This window comes from Chelmon rostratus, chromosome 4, assembly GCF_017976325.1.
Source record: "Chelmon rostratus isolate fCheRos1 chromosome 4, fCheRos1.pri, whole genome shotgun sequence".
Lineage (NCBI taxonomy): Eukaryota > Metazoa > Chordata > Actinopteri > Chaetodontiformes > Chaetodontidae > Chelmon > Chelmon rostratus.
The window spans coordinates 28,449,252-28,464,726 of NC_055661.1; the positions used below are offsets into that span (position 1 = coordinate 28,449,252).

The 15,475-nt window shown below is 44.3% G+C and overlaps 1 protein-coding gene across 2 annotated transcripts in view; it reads left to right on the forward strand.

The window, feature by feature from the left end:
• Positions 1-12,407, forward strand: part of LOC121605024 (pre-B-cell leukemia transcription factor 1) — a 57,443-nt gene extending 45,036 nt beyond the window's left edge. The window contains exons 5-9 of one of the 2 annotated variants that reach the window (XM_041934746.1): positions 2,635-2,770; positions 4,168-4,327; positions 6,281-6,393; positions 7,300-7,389; positions 9,556-12,407. In XM_041934746.1, coding sequence (XP_041790680.1) covers positions 2,635-2,770; positions 4,168-4,327; positions 6,281-6,393; positions 7,300-7,389; positions 9,556-9,648 — 592 coding nt within the window. In that variant the 3' untranslated portion in view covers positions 9,649-12,407. The remainder of the gene's footprint in view (positions 1-2,634; positions 2,771-4,167; positions 4,328-6,280; positions 6,394-7,299; positions 7,390-9,555) is intronic. The other variant, XM_041934745.1, reaches the window with a different exon arrangement.
• The last annotated feature ends 3,068 nt before the right edge of the window (positions 12,408-15,475 follow it).

Below are 15,475 nucleotides of genomic sequence, written 5' to 3' on the forward strand. Positions count from 1 at the left end.
TGGAGGCATAACATTTAAATGAGGCATGCGCTCCCTTACAAAGCTCCCTATCTATTCTCTTGCAAATGATTGTGGTGGTGCAGCAGCGAGGGGAAGGGAGAGGAAGAGGAAAGCTTTCACTGGTTGAGAGGCACTGCCACGCTCGGCTCCGCTGATTAATCTACTGGCTGCTGGAGCCCATGCTGTGCTCATTTACATATTCTCAAGCAGGCTTTTGGAGTGCGGGACAGAGATTTTAGCACAAATCTCCTCACCGGTGGATACATGCATAGAGATTTCACAGGGTTCCCCTCCAGCTTATGTAAAGCCCCCTTCAGATGTGGCACATGCACGCATGACCTGATGGTGCAGGAGATAGAGGGTCAGTCACCTCGTGGGCATCGGCGCACGATGTCTGCCAGCTTTAAGGTGGTGTGTGGGGGGGCTTTCGCAGGGTTGTGTGTATGTTAGTATTTGATCTATGTAGACGCATTTTAAGACATCCAGGTTGTAACTGTTAAAAGGGTTTATTAAAATCTCTGGAGTTAGCATTTGATGTTTGATCAATCCGGCCTCGTTTCTGTGACGCTGTGTATTTTTAGCATGCTGAGATTTGATTCGGATTATCTGTGTGTTTTATATTAGACGCACTTATTCTGAATCCTTGAGGTCAAACTTTGAGAGAACATTTTCAATACGACTACAGGAGCAGAGTTTCGGTACTGACACCAGAACAGTAGCTTTTTGATACCTGCTTTAAGGCTACTCTAATTATGTTTATGTCATTAATGGATTCAATCAATTAAATTATTATTGTTAAAGGTTTGATATTTACCCACAGAGAATTCACCTGACTCCTCAGATGTGCACAGCTTTTTAGCACCTTTCAGCCCATTTTTTGGTTGTACAGGCTATCACTTAGCAGGTAGCAGCTAGCCAGAAAACACAGTGAAGCATTTAGCAGCTACATACCCCGATGTTTCCCGATGGAGTTGGAGGAGTGAATGCTAGCTTGCATTAAGTTGCCTAAAACTTGATTTCAACTGAACGCTAATGTTGTTTTATGTCTGCATGTCATGTTTGCCACAACGTCATCGTTCACCACTGGTGTTTACAGCTTGTTGTGCTGCCCCCAGGTGGCCCAAAAATGCAGTTTTAAAGAATAGAAACAATATAAAGGAATATTAACTCTTTTCTAATTTAGCAAAAGAGGCCAAACATCTTAGCATAACCACAAGGCCTAAAACCAGCTGTATAATTAGCTAAATTGTTCATTATCAACGATGAAAGAATGAGTAAGAAAGATTATGAATCTGACCAAACATTTGACGCCAACCTAAGACACCTGACCTTTCAGTACGGACACATTTTATTCAGTACTATAAACGTATGAAGTATATTAAGGTATCATGGTTTGATACTCTATTCTAATTGGCACATATTGCTATTAAACCTGACTAAACTCAGACTCTGAATTGTTTTGACTTTTCCACAGCTAACAGTGTATTTTGAGTAGATTATTATGGCCTTCTATGTGCTGTTATTGCTGCTGCTAATTCCTTTTCCAGTCGCTCATGAACAGAGCTGTAGTGAAGCAGTTCTGGGCCAAATTGTTCTCTAGAGTCCTGACAAAGTGTCTCGAAGCAAAACTGCAGCTAAATTGAAAGTTTCTACTGTGGCAGAGGTTTTCACAAGGCAAGTAATGTTCATCCAGAGCAACACCAGGGAGACCTGCAGAGACCACATAACATGAAGACCAAGATACTATCAAGCTGACATCGTGAATACTAAGCCAGAGTTATTAGAAACAGAGTTTAGATGATTGGTTTTAGTGGTTTGCAACAACAAGAATTTAAATGTTTAAAACAGCCAAACTACCAAAATGTCATTTTTGGAGCCTGGATTAAAGCTGCAGCAGGAAACAGCTGAACCTCTCGCCATGGCAACCAACATAATGAGCCCAAAGTGCAGCCACGACGCATTCATACGCATGTTTTGTACTATTTGCTGTTGTAGGCAAAGGAGTAACTGGAAATTTATCACAATTTGTAGGATTTTTTGCAGGTTTTTCCACCACTGAACAGCGCTACATGGAGGGTGGAGACAGGTCTAGCTGTGTAAGACCATGCTTTCACCATCTGAAGGGACGTGCATCTGCATTTATAGAGCAGCCAATAGGAACACGTTCTCTGTAACGACTGTGACTGGCCAAAGTCTCCCATTACCACCTAAAAAAAATCCATGATGAGGTGCAGAAGTCTAGTTCTCTCTCAGACCACTCGAGTATGAATCTGCTGAAAGGTGATTATGGGATTTTTGCCCGATGTCGGTAAAAATAAACTGCTGACTGCAGCTTTAAAGCCACAAAGATGAATCAAACTTTGTGGATCAATCAAACTTTAGTGTTGCAATCTTAGAGGACACGACTATGTTGATGCAAAAGGGAATAAAATGTGTTCTGGAGTCAGTGACTTACACAGAATCAGTTACAGCCTGGGTAGAAACAAGCTGCGCTTTAATCTGCAAAGGCACATTTTCATCACTTCTGTTTTTGACACTGTTGGACAGCAGTGCACACAGATACCCACTCCGTGCTGTTATTAGTGACGCGAACCGGATCTGTTCCTCTTTTCACTTTCGATGCTCTTTTTGCAGACGGAAAAGACGAAACTTCAACAAGCAGGCAACAGAGATCCTGAACGAGTACTTCTACTCACACCTCAGTAACCCTTACCCCAGCGAGGAGGCTAAAGAAGAGCTGGCAAAGAAGTGCGCCATCACAGTTGCCCAGGTACACCGCAGATCAACGCCACCCCACCCCACCTGTAGGAAAGCCACTGTACACAGAGCAGAGAGACAGAGATGGTTTCTAATGTGAAGCAGCTGTGAGCGTCTTGGCAAGTAACCGAACAATAAGTTTTTGACTGTCATGAGTACAGACAGCTCCTCTAATCTTTTAGCAGTACCTTTCATTGAGACAACAAAGGACTCAAAGTATAAATATGCCATGTCATAAGTTTGTTGTCTTGTAATTCAAACCAGACAAAGCTATTTTTGACCAATGACTGTTTGTTTCTATTGAAGTAACACAAGCTGGAGACAGCAGTGCTGTCACACTTCTTCGTATAGTCGAATAAGTTTTCTTAAAATGCACAAAATGTACAAAAATCCAGAGTTGGTGAAAGTATTTCTGTGACGTGTGACACAAAAATGAACACAGTGGATCTAAATTTAACCACCTGTTCTGATAATTGATCATTAAAAAAGATGATTCTTTCATTTTCTTTGTTTCATATTTTCACACAAAGTCAAAAAAAATGACAACAGTATTAACTGATTAATAAAAACATCAATAGGTTAATTCATTTGGAAAAATAATAATCGGCCCAACAGTATATGGACGTAATTAGCAAGACCGTTAGCGTCTGAAATTAGCACTGCAGTAATTCGAGGCATGTGCAGAGCGGAGATGATTCGTTATAAATCTTAAAGTAACGTGAGACGTTTGTGCCGATGCTGCTGACGAGCAAAGAGACTCAAATATTTAGGCGCCTTGTTTTTTCTTTGCTTTCTAGCGCTCAAGTTGTTTCAATTCTGTGAGAATTGATAATAAGGAAAGCAATGACAACGCCAAGGTAAACAGCAGTTTGTGTTTTGAATCCATCATTTGGGAATGGATTGTTTTCTCAATTGGTTTCATTAATTTATACCGAGTGATTTGAGGATGCATCTGGACCTGATTGTGGGAGCTGCTCAGCGGCTGAATGATTTGTAGAGTTTCCGTTTCTTGGCCATAATAAAGGAGAATGTTTACCTACTCTGTGTATTGGAAACTTTGCAGGATTGATTTGGTTTTCATTTTAATGTTGTTTATCATTAGCGCTGGGATTACCCCCCTGGCTTCATCTGGGAGTCCATTAGCAGTAATGGGTGTTAGCGGATGTTGACTGATTGGTGCTTGCGTGAGTTCTGATGATAGCTGCAGTCACGGTGACATAATGAGACTGTTATTGGCAATCATTCCATTCTGGCACTAATGCGGATTCACAGCACCAGTCGACGTAGCCCCTACCTCTGACAGAGGCTCTCTGCAGGGTTACACGTGCCGTGAAGTCCTGCCCCGATGTCTCTGAATGCTTGCCCTCGAATGTGGAGAATTAAACTACGTTCTCTTGTTTGTCTGCTCAGGTTTCCAACTGGTTTGGGAATAAAAGAATCAGATACAAGAAAAACATTGGTAAGTTCCAAGAAGAAGCCAACATGTACGCTGCGAGAACTGCCGTGAATGCGGCTAATGCATCCTCACATGGAAGCCAAGCAAATTCACCCTCAACTCCAAACTCTGCAGGTGAGACAGGAAGTCCCTGGCTCTGCTCAGCTATTAGACGTGTACCTCCTCTCTGTGCATTACTCCAACTAAGCAGCAGTTACAGTCTGAGGCTATTTCAATGCTGGTGCTGGTGGTTTCGTAGGGGAATGAAAGGGTTAGGGCTCATAAAAAGGCGGTTCTTGTACGAGGAACATGTCTATCACCTGGTAATGCACCATTACTACAACTATTTTGAACAGGTCAAACGGTTCCCCTTGACAAGTACAGCTACCACTCTAGAGCAAAGCTATGTCAGTGATTAGCCAACCTGAGCCCCATGCCAAGTCTCCCTATGCTTACTGTCCTTTTGTCTTCATCTCAATTAATCATGTTCTTCATGTATGACTGTTTAACTCATCATGTTCTGCTGGACTGACATTCAAAGGATACGTCCGGTGATATTCTGTGCTTCTTTCTTATTGTCAACAAATCACATAAAAAAGACAAACCCAATGCTGAATTGACTCCAGTAACAAATAAAACCTGATAGATCCTCTTCCTCTGTGCCATAGAGCTCCACTGTTGTCCAGAAACGATTAAAAGCTCATCAGCGAGCCTCACTGATGCTCTGGCTGACACGTTGCCTCGTTACAGAGAACATGGCCACTGATGTTTGCATTGAGTCAACATCACATACGGACATACGGAGCAGGGAGGTCAAAGCACTGAAAGATAAAATAAGTTATTACTAATTTTGATCTTTTTATGAGACTTGTTGACGATTTAAAAACGGAGAATAATGCTAGCCTTATCCTGTGAAGCTGCGGTTCGTTATTTCTAGAAATCTGTGTGTTTGCCATTTCACCAGGAGTCAGAATGGGAAACATGTTTAGCACAGCATAGAACAAGTAATGGGAAGCAGATGCAAACAACTTGCTAGCTCCTTAAAAAGTGAAAAAATATGCACTCAAACCACTGCAAAGCTGATTTATTTATATGTTGTAGTTGTACAAACCTGATTCCAAAAAAGTCTGGACGCTGTGAAACATAAATAAAAGCAGAATCAGTCATTAACTAACTGAGTTACCTGACATCAGTTTCCTGAAGTGTTCCTGAGGCCAGGTATTAATCTCCTTTGTCCAATCATGTGTTCACAAAGTGTTGAACCTCGCTCCATCCTCGCTGTGAACCACTGAGCCTTTCAATCATGATACTATCACCTGTTGCCAATCAACCTGTTTACCTGTGGAACGATCCAAACAGGTGTTTTTGGAGCGTTCCACATCTTTCCCAGTCTTCAGTCGCTGCTGTTTGAAACATGTCGCTGCATCAAATTCAGAATAAGCAGATATTTACAAAAATCAAACATTAAATATATTATCTTTGAGTAAATTATCACATTCTGGTTTATTCATGTTTTGCACAGCGTCCTAACTGCTTTGTGGTCATCGAATAAATTCAGAAGTCCTGCAGGTTTTGTTGGAAGGTGCCTTTGGTCACATTCGACAGAGCTAGGCTAGCAGTTAGCTCTGTTAGCCAGCTCTGTTAGCTTCCCTCTGCATCTAGTGCTTGTCCTAAGCTCGGCCAAACGCTACTTGTGTATTTAACTGAAATGAAATGATGCTGATAACGTGACCTTGGGTTGGACAGCAGGGAGGGACATTTAGGCTGCTTTTCTCTTCATTTTTCCTGGTTGTAGCTTAGCCCTGATTAACCCTTTAAGAGCACTAACTTACTTGCTTATTTCTCTGTTTGGAGGTTAAAACTCCTGCCTGACTCAAACGCCTCTTGTGTCGGGTTCCAGCTGTACCTCCTCTGTCCTCATGTGTGCATTAGTTTCCTCTTGGCTCTGTTCTTCTCACCCAGAGCCGGTCTGGCTGCTAGCTAACCCCTGCATGGTGCCCCTCCAGGCTGCTGCCTGGACCGGCCTACTTGCTTAGCCCGCTTGCTCTCTGTCTCTCTGTGATTCGACTGCTCCCTCTCTCCTTTCAGGTTCTGCTGGCTCTTTTAACATGTCAAACTCCGGGGACTTGTTCATGAGCGTGCAGTCTCTCAATGGGGACTCGTACCAGGGGGCTCAGGTGGGAGCCAACGTGCAGTCACAGGTAGGGCCGCGAGCAGTGCAGCAGATAATACAGAGGCAGGCCCACCTCACTTCCCAGCAGACCTCACAGCAGACATGTTCACTTGTCATGCACAGGTGTAACTATTAGCATTAATTGGAATAATGTCGTATTTAAGTAACATCATAACTCTTCAATCAGCATTAACACATTAATCCATCTAATTCAAGCTGTTTACTGAATTTGCTGTGACTGTGAGGCTAACAATAGCGGTAGCCATCTTGGAACAGTGCTGCCAGTTCAGGATAATTGAGGTTTTCTTTTTTCCCATTCTGACAACAGCATCGCACGAATACAACATTAGCGTTTGCTTGATTTCGCCTTTGACCGACACATTTGCTTGACGAGTGAATTTTACTTCGTTATGCGAACCTAAACATTGCAAGCCTTGTTAGCATGAAAGCACCGCTGTTTGTTTATTGTTCCCACATGAAACAGCTTCATTTTCACTATATATTTTCACCCCAGCACCCAACCCCACCCCCCCCTGCAGGACTGCTTCGTCCCTCAAAGGGAGCTAAACCACCAGTTTGAAAACCACAAGCTTACTTGGACCTAAATGGAACAGAGCCGTCATTAATGTTATTAGTCATATCTGTGCTTCTCCTGTTGTGACAAGTCAAGATGTCTGTCTGCTCTGCAGGCTCCGCTGTGGAGCGTCTTCACAGTCTCAAGGGCAGACGATTCATCACAGTGTGCTCGCCACCTGAATAGTTTTTGTTTCAGCGAGCGAAAAGCAAAGGTTGTAGCTAAGTTTCCTCTTTGTGTGATTGGACCTTGGATATGCTGCAGCAGTGTTCTCTTGTCGTCTCTCTTGTCTTCTTGTCTCCTGCGCTTCTCTCGTGTCGACTCTGACCTTGCTTTGTTTGTTCTTTCTGAATGTTTCAGGTGGATACCCTTCGCCATGTTATCAGTCAGACAGGCGGATACAGTGAAGGACTCACAGCCAACCAGATGTACAGTCCGCAGGGCATCAATGTAAGGATTCTTTTTTTCTTTCTCTCCCTACCAATTATTTCAAAGCCATAGGGCTCAGAATGCCACTTAGCAGGACTTGTCTCTGCTCCACGGTCACCTAGTTGATTGCTCCTGTATCGCTCGCGCCATGGGCAGCGTGCTGCCCGGCGTACGCGGGCGCGGGGCCGGCCTCGCACACGCCGAGCCGCCGTCTGAGCCTGTCATGTTGGATCAGGTCCGGAGCAGCACCTGCAGCCACGTACGACCAGGTGACGCCTCCTGCGCCGGGCTTCAAATCCCTCTGACCACCTGACCCGTGATTAGCCGCCCAGAGGCCAGAAGCTCCCATTAAAGCCTCCCAGAAGACAACGCCGCCGCCCCCGCTAAAAATAAAACCTCGCGCCGCCTGAAACAGCTCCTCATGTGCCACGGGGGTGCGTTCTCCTCGTGTTTGTCTTATTTTGCAGCAGAGTTCGGGGATAGAAGTGGGGGTTGTGGAGGAGGGAGGGGTGGGGTTGGGGGTTTGCTCGCTGGCGGCTGCAAACAGTAGGGAAATTCACAGCGACAAGCCGTGTCGTAAAGGGGAAAATCGATAAGACAGACACAAGGAGAGCAGAGTGTGGACTTGGGACAGCAATCCAAGCGCATTGCTCAGATCATGTTCCTGCCACACTAATGGCCCTGACAGCGAGCCGCGCTGAGAGGACGAGGACGGTCACAGCCGCGGCTGGGTTCCTCCGCTGTCGTCGTCGTGCCTCAGTGGCCATATGATAATCAGATGAAATGTCTCCCGCATAAAAACATGTATGTGTATTCAAATCGGCTTCGCGGCCGCTCCGAGCGCATCCCGCAGCCAGCTGTGCTAACCCTGAGAGGCCGCTAACGTATTCAGGCCCTGTTCTTTCTCAGTCCTTTGACCTCACGGATGCGGTTCTCCTTGGACGCCTGCTTGCTCTACCACATCTTACACTGCCACAATATGCTGTGTTATTCACTTTTATACCCTGTAAAGAAGCCCTGCAATGCATAATGTAAGAGCAGGATCTCCGTCTGCCAGCCTGTTTGCCTGTGATTTATGTAGCCGAGGCTCGTAAGTCTGGACTTCTGGCTCTTCACTGGCTTCTCAGTTGTGTTTGATATATTTTTCCAAATTGTGGTGTTTTCTGTCACACTCGTTAGTCTTGTAATGTTTCACGCTGCATTGTCGTCAGGCCTTCCTGACCTTTAGTTTTAGGTCCCGGCATTCAGAGCAGAGGAGCTTCAGAGGGATTATTCTGCAGAAATGCTGCATTTTAAACATTTTTTTTCTTTTCTTTTTTGTTTTAAAATGAAAAATCAATCAAAAACCAGCTTTACATCAGAAATTATGTCACGTATGTGTTGTTTTACATGTGCACCCTGTTTCCCAGACGTCTGAGGACAGATTTTCTGAATGAAGACTGGCGCAAATGATGAGAGTTGAAGGAAACATCCCATCTGAAACAGTCGGTTGGATAATGGCCGAGCGGACACATAATGCGTGCTGTGGATGATTACAGCCGTTATTACAGTTTAGAAACGGGCGGAGCGTCACCAAAGTCGGACGTTCTCCAGTCTGACCCTCCACTGCTGACACGCCATAAACAACTGTGGGCTGTGAAATGAAAGGCTGTCGAGGAGCGTTCCCAGCTTCTCTGATGCCTTTACATTTACTATTAATATCCGAAAAGCTTTAGTGGGCCTGTCTGTGCTCGTGGAACGGCCCTCTGTGCCTCGTATTGTATGTTAATTCCCGCTGTCAGCATCATAATTAGTGCACGTGAGGTTGATTCTGCTTGTTTTGTTTGAGGTGTTTTCGTACAATTTACATACATGATTCAGATCATTTAAAACGACAGCGACGGGCGTTTATTTCGAGATGAAATCTGGCGCGGCTTGACTTTTCTGTATGAATTTGAGTGTCGAGCGCGTGATGAGGACTGGAGTTCACTCCGTTTCTGCTCAGTTGAAATTTTTCCGTCTTATTCTGAAATTGGAATTTTTATCTTTTTCCTCCAATCCGGGAAGCGGTTTGGCTTCAGGCTGCAGCGCTCGCAGCGTCCCAGCATTCCACACTGTATTCACTCACCGCCTCGCCCCCGGGACGTCCGTTCGCCGCACCTCGCTGTGTCTGACGCCGCTGACTGTCCCTCTCTTCTTTCCTCTCAGGCAAACGGCGGCTGGCAGGACGCTCCGACCCCCTCGTCAGTGACTTCACCCACAGAAGGACCCGGAAGCGTTCACTCTGACACCTCCAACTGATCCTCCTCCGTCCTCTGCGTCCCCACTTCCTCCACCGCCGCCGCCGCACCCCTGGCCATATCTCCCAAAACTCAAACCCATCTGGACTGGACGTGACATGACGGACTGTACGCGGTCGCACGGTTGGGGTCTGGGACGACATTTTCACCGTTATGGACAAATCTTTCACTTTTCCCGTCTGGACCACGGCAGCACCGTTAGCAGCCTGCGTAGGGGACTCACATCCACACTTCACAGTTTGTACAGTTTCCACTTGATGTCCATGTTGCCTCTTTGTATTTCTCTTTACAACATATTATATCCTCACAGTAGGCACACAGTTAGCAGCATCATGCCCCTCGTCTTGTAAATTGAAATTCTTTCACGCTACCTCTATTCGAAACAACAACAGAGAAAACGACATTTCAGACGCTTCGGTTTTACAAATTTTTATAATTATTGGACTTTTTTTCTGTACGCCGCACCATGCCCCGTCATTACGCCTCTGTCTTTATCACTGTGTTCACACATTTTGCTCATCTATAGTGCCAAAGTTCAACCCTGGAGGTGAATTTTGATAATGTTACATTACACGTTTTTATGTCTTTACATGTTTCATGCCATACTTTGTGAAGTATTATTATGTTAGTCCAGTCATATTAGTCAGGTAATATCCAAGTATTCAGCCTCGATTTATATAGTTTGTACTCAGAACTTCTACAACAGACAAGGACATGCAAGGCATTTTATATTTTATTGCCAGAGTCGTAGGTTTTCTGCTCCAACGCAGTACGATAATGCAAAGAATTCACCATTTTCACGCAAGCAATTAACAAAGTGAGCGCCGGACTTCTGTCATGCACGCTGGCCGCATCCACAATATTCAAAGAAAAATTGACCCGAAACTCTAAATCGATGTCAACATCAGCAGCAATTACGGCACGTCAATATGTATTAAAGCACAAAAACACCTAACGATCGAACTCAAAGGGCGACATTTGTAAATGTCGGAGAGAAAAGAGTAGAGAGGAAACTTAAAGATTTAACTATAGAAGTCATATATGGAAGAAAGAGAGAGTACATACAGTACATTAACAGACATCATCAGTGTGCATCCGTGAGATCGACATCAACCAAATACTGCTGGTAACCAAACCCACAACAGAAATTATCGCTCTGGTTTTAAGGCGCCGTGTCGTTGGGATCGAACACTTCACGTGTCTTCATTAATGGGGTTAGATTTGTGTCCAGATCCTGAGACACGACGGGACATTTTGAGCACAGATTTCTGTGTTTGCTCGAATTAAATGATTCTCAAGGTGATCAGAATTCCTCCACGTGTTTTACAACTCGGTGTCCTCAGAATATCCCGTCGCACGCTCGGGACCGAGACGGAAACATGGCGCCGTGAGCGCTCAGCGCCGAGGACGCTCGTCCCGTCACGCCCGCTCTCTGATCACATTAGTGAGAATATCTAAAAAGGAAACTGCAGCGTTCGTGTTTTCACCATTCAAGAGTCCATTCACGTTTTGATTCGTTTTAAAGCGACACTGATCCATCAATGCAAACCAATCCAAAATGTGAAATGAGATTTGTTGTGTGTACAGTAAAGTATGTGGTCTGACATGTATACATGGTTACAGTAGTCCTCATGAGATATCAGCATTTACATACTTTGATACCAAAAAAAATGGCAGAATTTTTATCCTGGACGTTGGGATCAGCTTTATCGACGCTTTCTTTTTCCTCTTTTCGTAGGATTTTATTATCTACGGTACTAGTGAGCATCTCATCGTGCGCTAGTGCTCTGTATTCAAAGCCAAAAAATGCAGTTGGAATACAGTCGTGTTTATAGAAATCAAAGTGGAAACAAATACCCTGATGGCACACAAATCCAGATAATGTTTGGATATATTTTTATGTCTCCATTTTGTGAATATCTCATTTTTTTGTTGTTGTTTTCATTTGATATGATTTTGCTTTGCAGGACTTTCTTTTTTTATGCTACCATTATATGTGAACTAGCCCAAGAATGCTCTATATACAGTATGTAGATATGCACCTTTACTCTTTTTTGCATCTTTGAGTTTGGACAGTAGCCGTTCTCACGCAGCCCGATGGATTTGGATTTTATTTTGTACTCAGACCGCCGAAACAAGCCCAGATGGCTGCTGTCCGAATGAAGGTGACGTGAAAAGTTAGCGTTAACATCGCCCTCTAGCATTGTGTCAGGCTTAACCGAACCCTTCCAGAAAACAAAATTCAACCCCCGAGATCCCAACCGGTCACAATCCAGCCTGAAACCCGCAGGTCTTTTCCAGCAGATGAGTCAGTTTGTATTTATTGCACACGTACGAAGCCGTGGACGTTTCAGAGCTGCGGTCCGGAGGTCGACCCCGGCACCATTCCGCCAAACAAACTGGTTTGGATGGCGGCTCGTCCTCGACTCGCCTGCTCAGCATTACCGTCGAGGGGCCGAGCGCCGCTGAAGTGATGCACAGAACCTGCCTCAGTCGTGTCTTCTGAAGTCATTGGAGTGAACTGACAGCACCGGCCATGCAAGGCGAACACGAGGATTGTTTTTGCACCCCTCAAACGAAGGCTTAACTCTACTTTTCACATTGCCTGTCAAATATTATCGAAGCTTCATGTAATGATGCTTTTTAGTTTTTGAATATAAAAGGAAAAGAGACATGAAAAGAAAAATGAACAATTTGTAAAACATAAAATGTTTTATTTGTTGCATGTCTTTTTGTTCTTCAATAAAATAACGTACTGCAGTGTTTTGAATGTTAACTTCTTTTTTATAAGGATTTCAGAGTGAAATCGTGGAGCCTTTTTCTTGACAGGTTTTAACTTTTAAGATCTCTGCGTATGTAAAAAGGTATCAAATGGAAAACTATTGTCTTTTTAATTCCAATTCAAAACCTGTTTTCTGTGGAGAAAAATAGCTGAAAGGTGTAGGTTTTATGGTCTCTTAATTTGTACTGGCAATGCGTATCCCAAATAAATAGTTTCTTTTGTTGCATAAACCGCAGTTTTGTCATTTTTCATGTCAGACTTGTTTCTGCGTGGTTTCTCCTCCAGACTTCTGTAACAGGGTCAGGGTCAGGAGTCACTGTAGGATACAAGTTTACACGTTGTGGACTTGTCAGTCCGACACCTCTGGATAACATCGCACGTCTCACTTCCAACGATTCTGCAGCACGCAGGCATTTTATCACCGCCAACGCAACGCCGGAGCTCGGCCGAGCTACCGAGGGTGTGAAGGGGACATTTTCACAGTTTCTGAAGTGAGTGAAAGCTGTGTGCTCCCGGCAGACAGACGCCACCCCCTCCTCCTCCCGCCTCCCTCTTTCTTCCCCACACCCGGCGCTCCCTCCCAGGCATAGTTAATGTGCGTTCCCTGAAAGAGGCGGAATCCACACTTATCTCTCTCCTCCAGATAAACCAGACGGGAAGTCTGATTCGGCTCCTCCGATTTCTGTCCCTGGGTGAGAGAAAGCAGGAGGAAGGGGCTGAAACGTTAACTTGTGGATTAGGAAGAGGTTCCCAGGAGCGTCCAAAACCAGAGAGCGTGACAGAGACTGTGGGAGTGACATATGCAAACATGATCAAGTGTAATTACATGGAGAAGCCTCCTTGTTTCTATCAAAGGGCTCCTTTTAGCCACTGTTTGAGGAATGAAAGGCAAGAAGTGCTGGACGTGTTTAATTTATTCATGTGCTCCTGCAAACCAAAAGCCATTGTGAGGCTGATTCAGTCATTACACGGTGAAAAGGTGTAAATCCCATTCTGAGTGAGATCAGTGCGCGTTCTTTACAATTTCTGATTCCTTTAACAAACGCTGCATAACATGCTGCACCGTGACCGACGCCGTGTGGCTTTTCAACGAGGCCGCGCTGATCATGATCCACGTTACACAGCGAACAGATGCAGATCCAATCACAGGCATCAGGACTTTCTGAGGTCTTTTACCCATTAACAAAAAGCTCAGCTGAAACACGTGAAGGGTAATCAATGAGATTTAACCCTTTAAAAACCACAATGTTATCTGTCACCTGCAGGCCAGACTTGAGAGCTTGGTATAGTTCAAACTCCTAAATATCAGTTTTGGAAGAAATGCGGGCAGATGTTAATGTTCAGATCCAAACCGTCCCCGGAAATCACTGATCTGATGATTTGCAAGTCAAAACCTGGCTTGCCGTCTCGGTTTGAAGCGGGCGGCTTCAGCTGGTTGAAGGATGGGTGTTTTTTAAAATATTGTGGATCTGTGTTTCTGTGAGTGTTTAATTATGTGTTTAGAAGAAGTTTTTTTTTTTTTTTAATGAAGCTGAAACAACAGCTGGAAACCTTTCAGCCACACTGACGTGCACCAAGTTCACATAACATTTGACTCGTCGCAGCAGGAACTGCTCAGACGTGAGAGATAACATGAATGACGGCTGGATTCAGCTGCTTCGGTCCGAGGGTCCGGGTTTTATCCTTGCTGGTTCACTGCTGGTCCAGCAGGGCCATCGCTGCCCCTGAGGACATGAAGAGGAGTTTACATGTTACCCCTGTGGTTTATTCTGATGCATTACACACAATAAATATCTTAAAATGTTATTGTTTCAGGTAAGAAATAAATAAGTTCATACATATTAAAATTATCTAATAAATGTATGAATAAGTTTAATTTGGTGTATCATCATCCACTGGAATGCTATGCTAATGCTAACAGAAGGCTTCATTTGTACTTGTACTTTGCTATAAATATAATGGAACAGTGAAATGAACAATCAATAATAACAGTAATAATAATCAAACAGTCGAAGTTGCCTTCTGGTCAGAAACGTCTTTGATTGGAAAGTTTGGGGGAATCCTCTGATGATGTAAAATCGTGACCACCGCCGTGTGTCATCCACGTATTGATTATCAGGAAGTGATTTCAGAGGTAACCTCTCTCATTGGGTGCCTTCCCGTCACAGTCTGGACATCATTTTCTTCACGGTCGTAATCTTTCCTGATTTACCTCACACCTTCACCCCCCCCCACCCCACCCCTCCGTTCACAAAACCACAATATAGGTTCAAATGGCCGACCTTTAGATGGCGCTGCCTGACAGAGAGGCTCCGTATCAAAATCCAGTTTTAACACAGAGACAAAGTGAGGCTGAAACTTCCAGGCTCTGTTTCAGAGATCAGAAAACCTCATTCAGAATCCCAGAATTTAAGGTGGAACTGATACCAGATAAACAGCGACGTGTGTCATCAATAACTCAGACAATCATTCAAAGGAGAAACCTCATAAGAAAGGAAATAACCAGGTCAAATGTAGTTTTTAGCTTCTCTTCAGAAACACTTTTCAACCAAAGTGTTGGATTCACGTTTCAGTGCTCATTATGGTGTAGTCCTCCGTTAAATCTGAGCCTCTTAAACACGTTAAACACACTGATAATAACTCAAACTGCAGCCCCGAAGCTCAATCTGACTCATCAGTGTGTCATGTGACTTCATGTTTTAATACAGCAGTTTTTAATATTTTTAATTATTCAGTATTTATGTTCTTATCTGCCTTTAACAAACACCATTTCCCACAAGCCCCCGGCCTTCACGGGCTTTATAAAATGGGCAGTAAACGTACAGTTGATGGGAGCCCCCCACTCAGTCTCCCCCTGGTGCGTTGCGGCTGCTGTGGTGCCGTTAAAAACGGCCGTTCATGTTTTCTGCTGGAGCGGACATCAAACGTCTCACACACACTGATGTGAGAGAAGAAAAAGCTCATCTTTCCTTGTCTTTCCTCGTCGGTTTCTTACATCTGAACCTTCTCATCGGTGGAGTTTCATATCAATCATCCTCAACCAGAC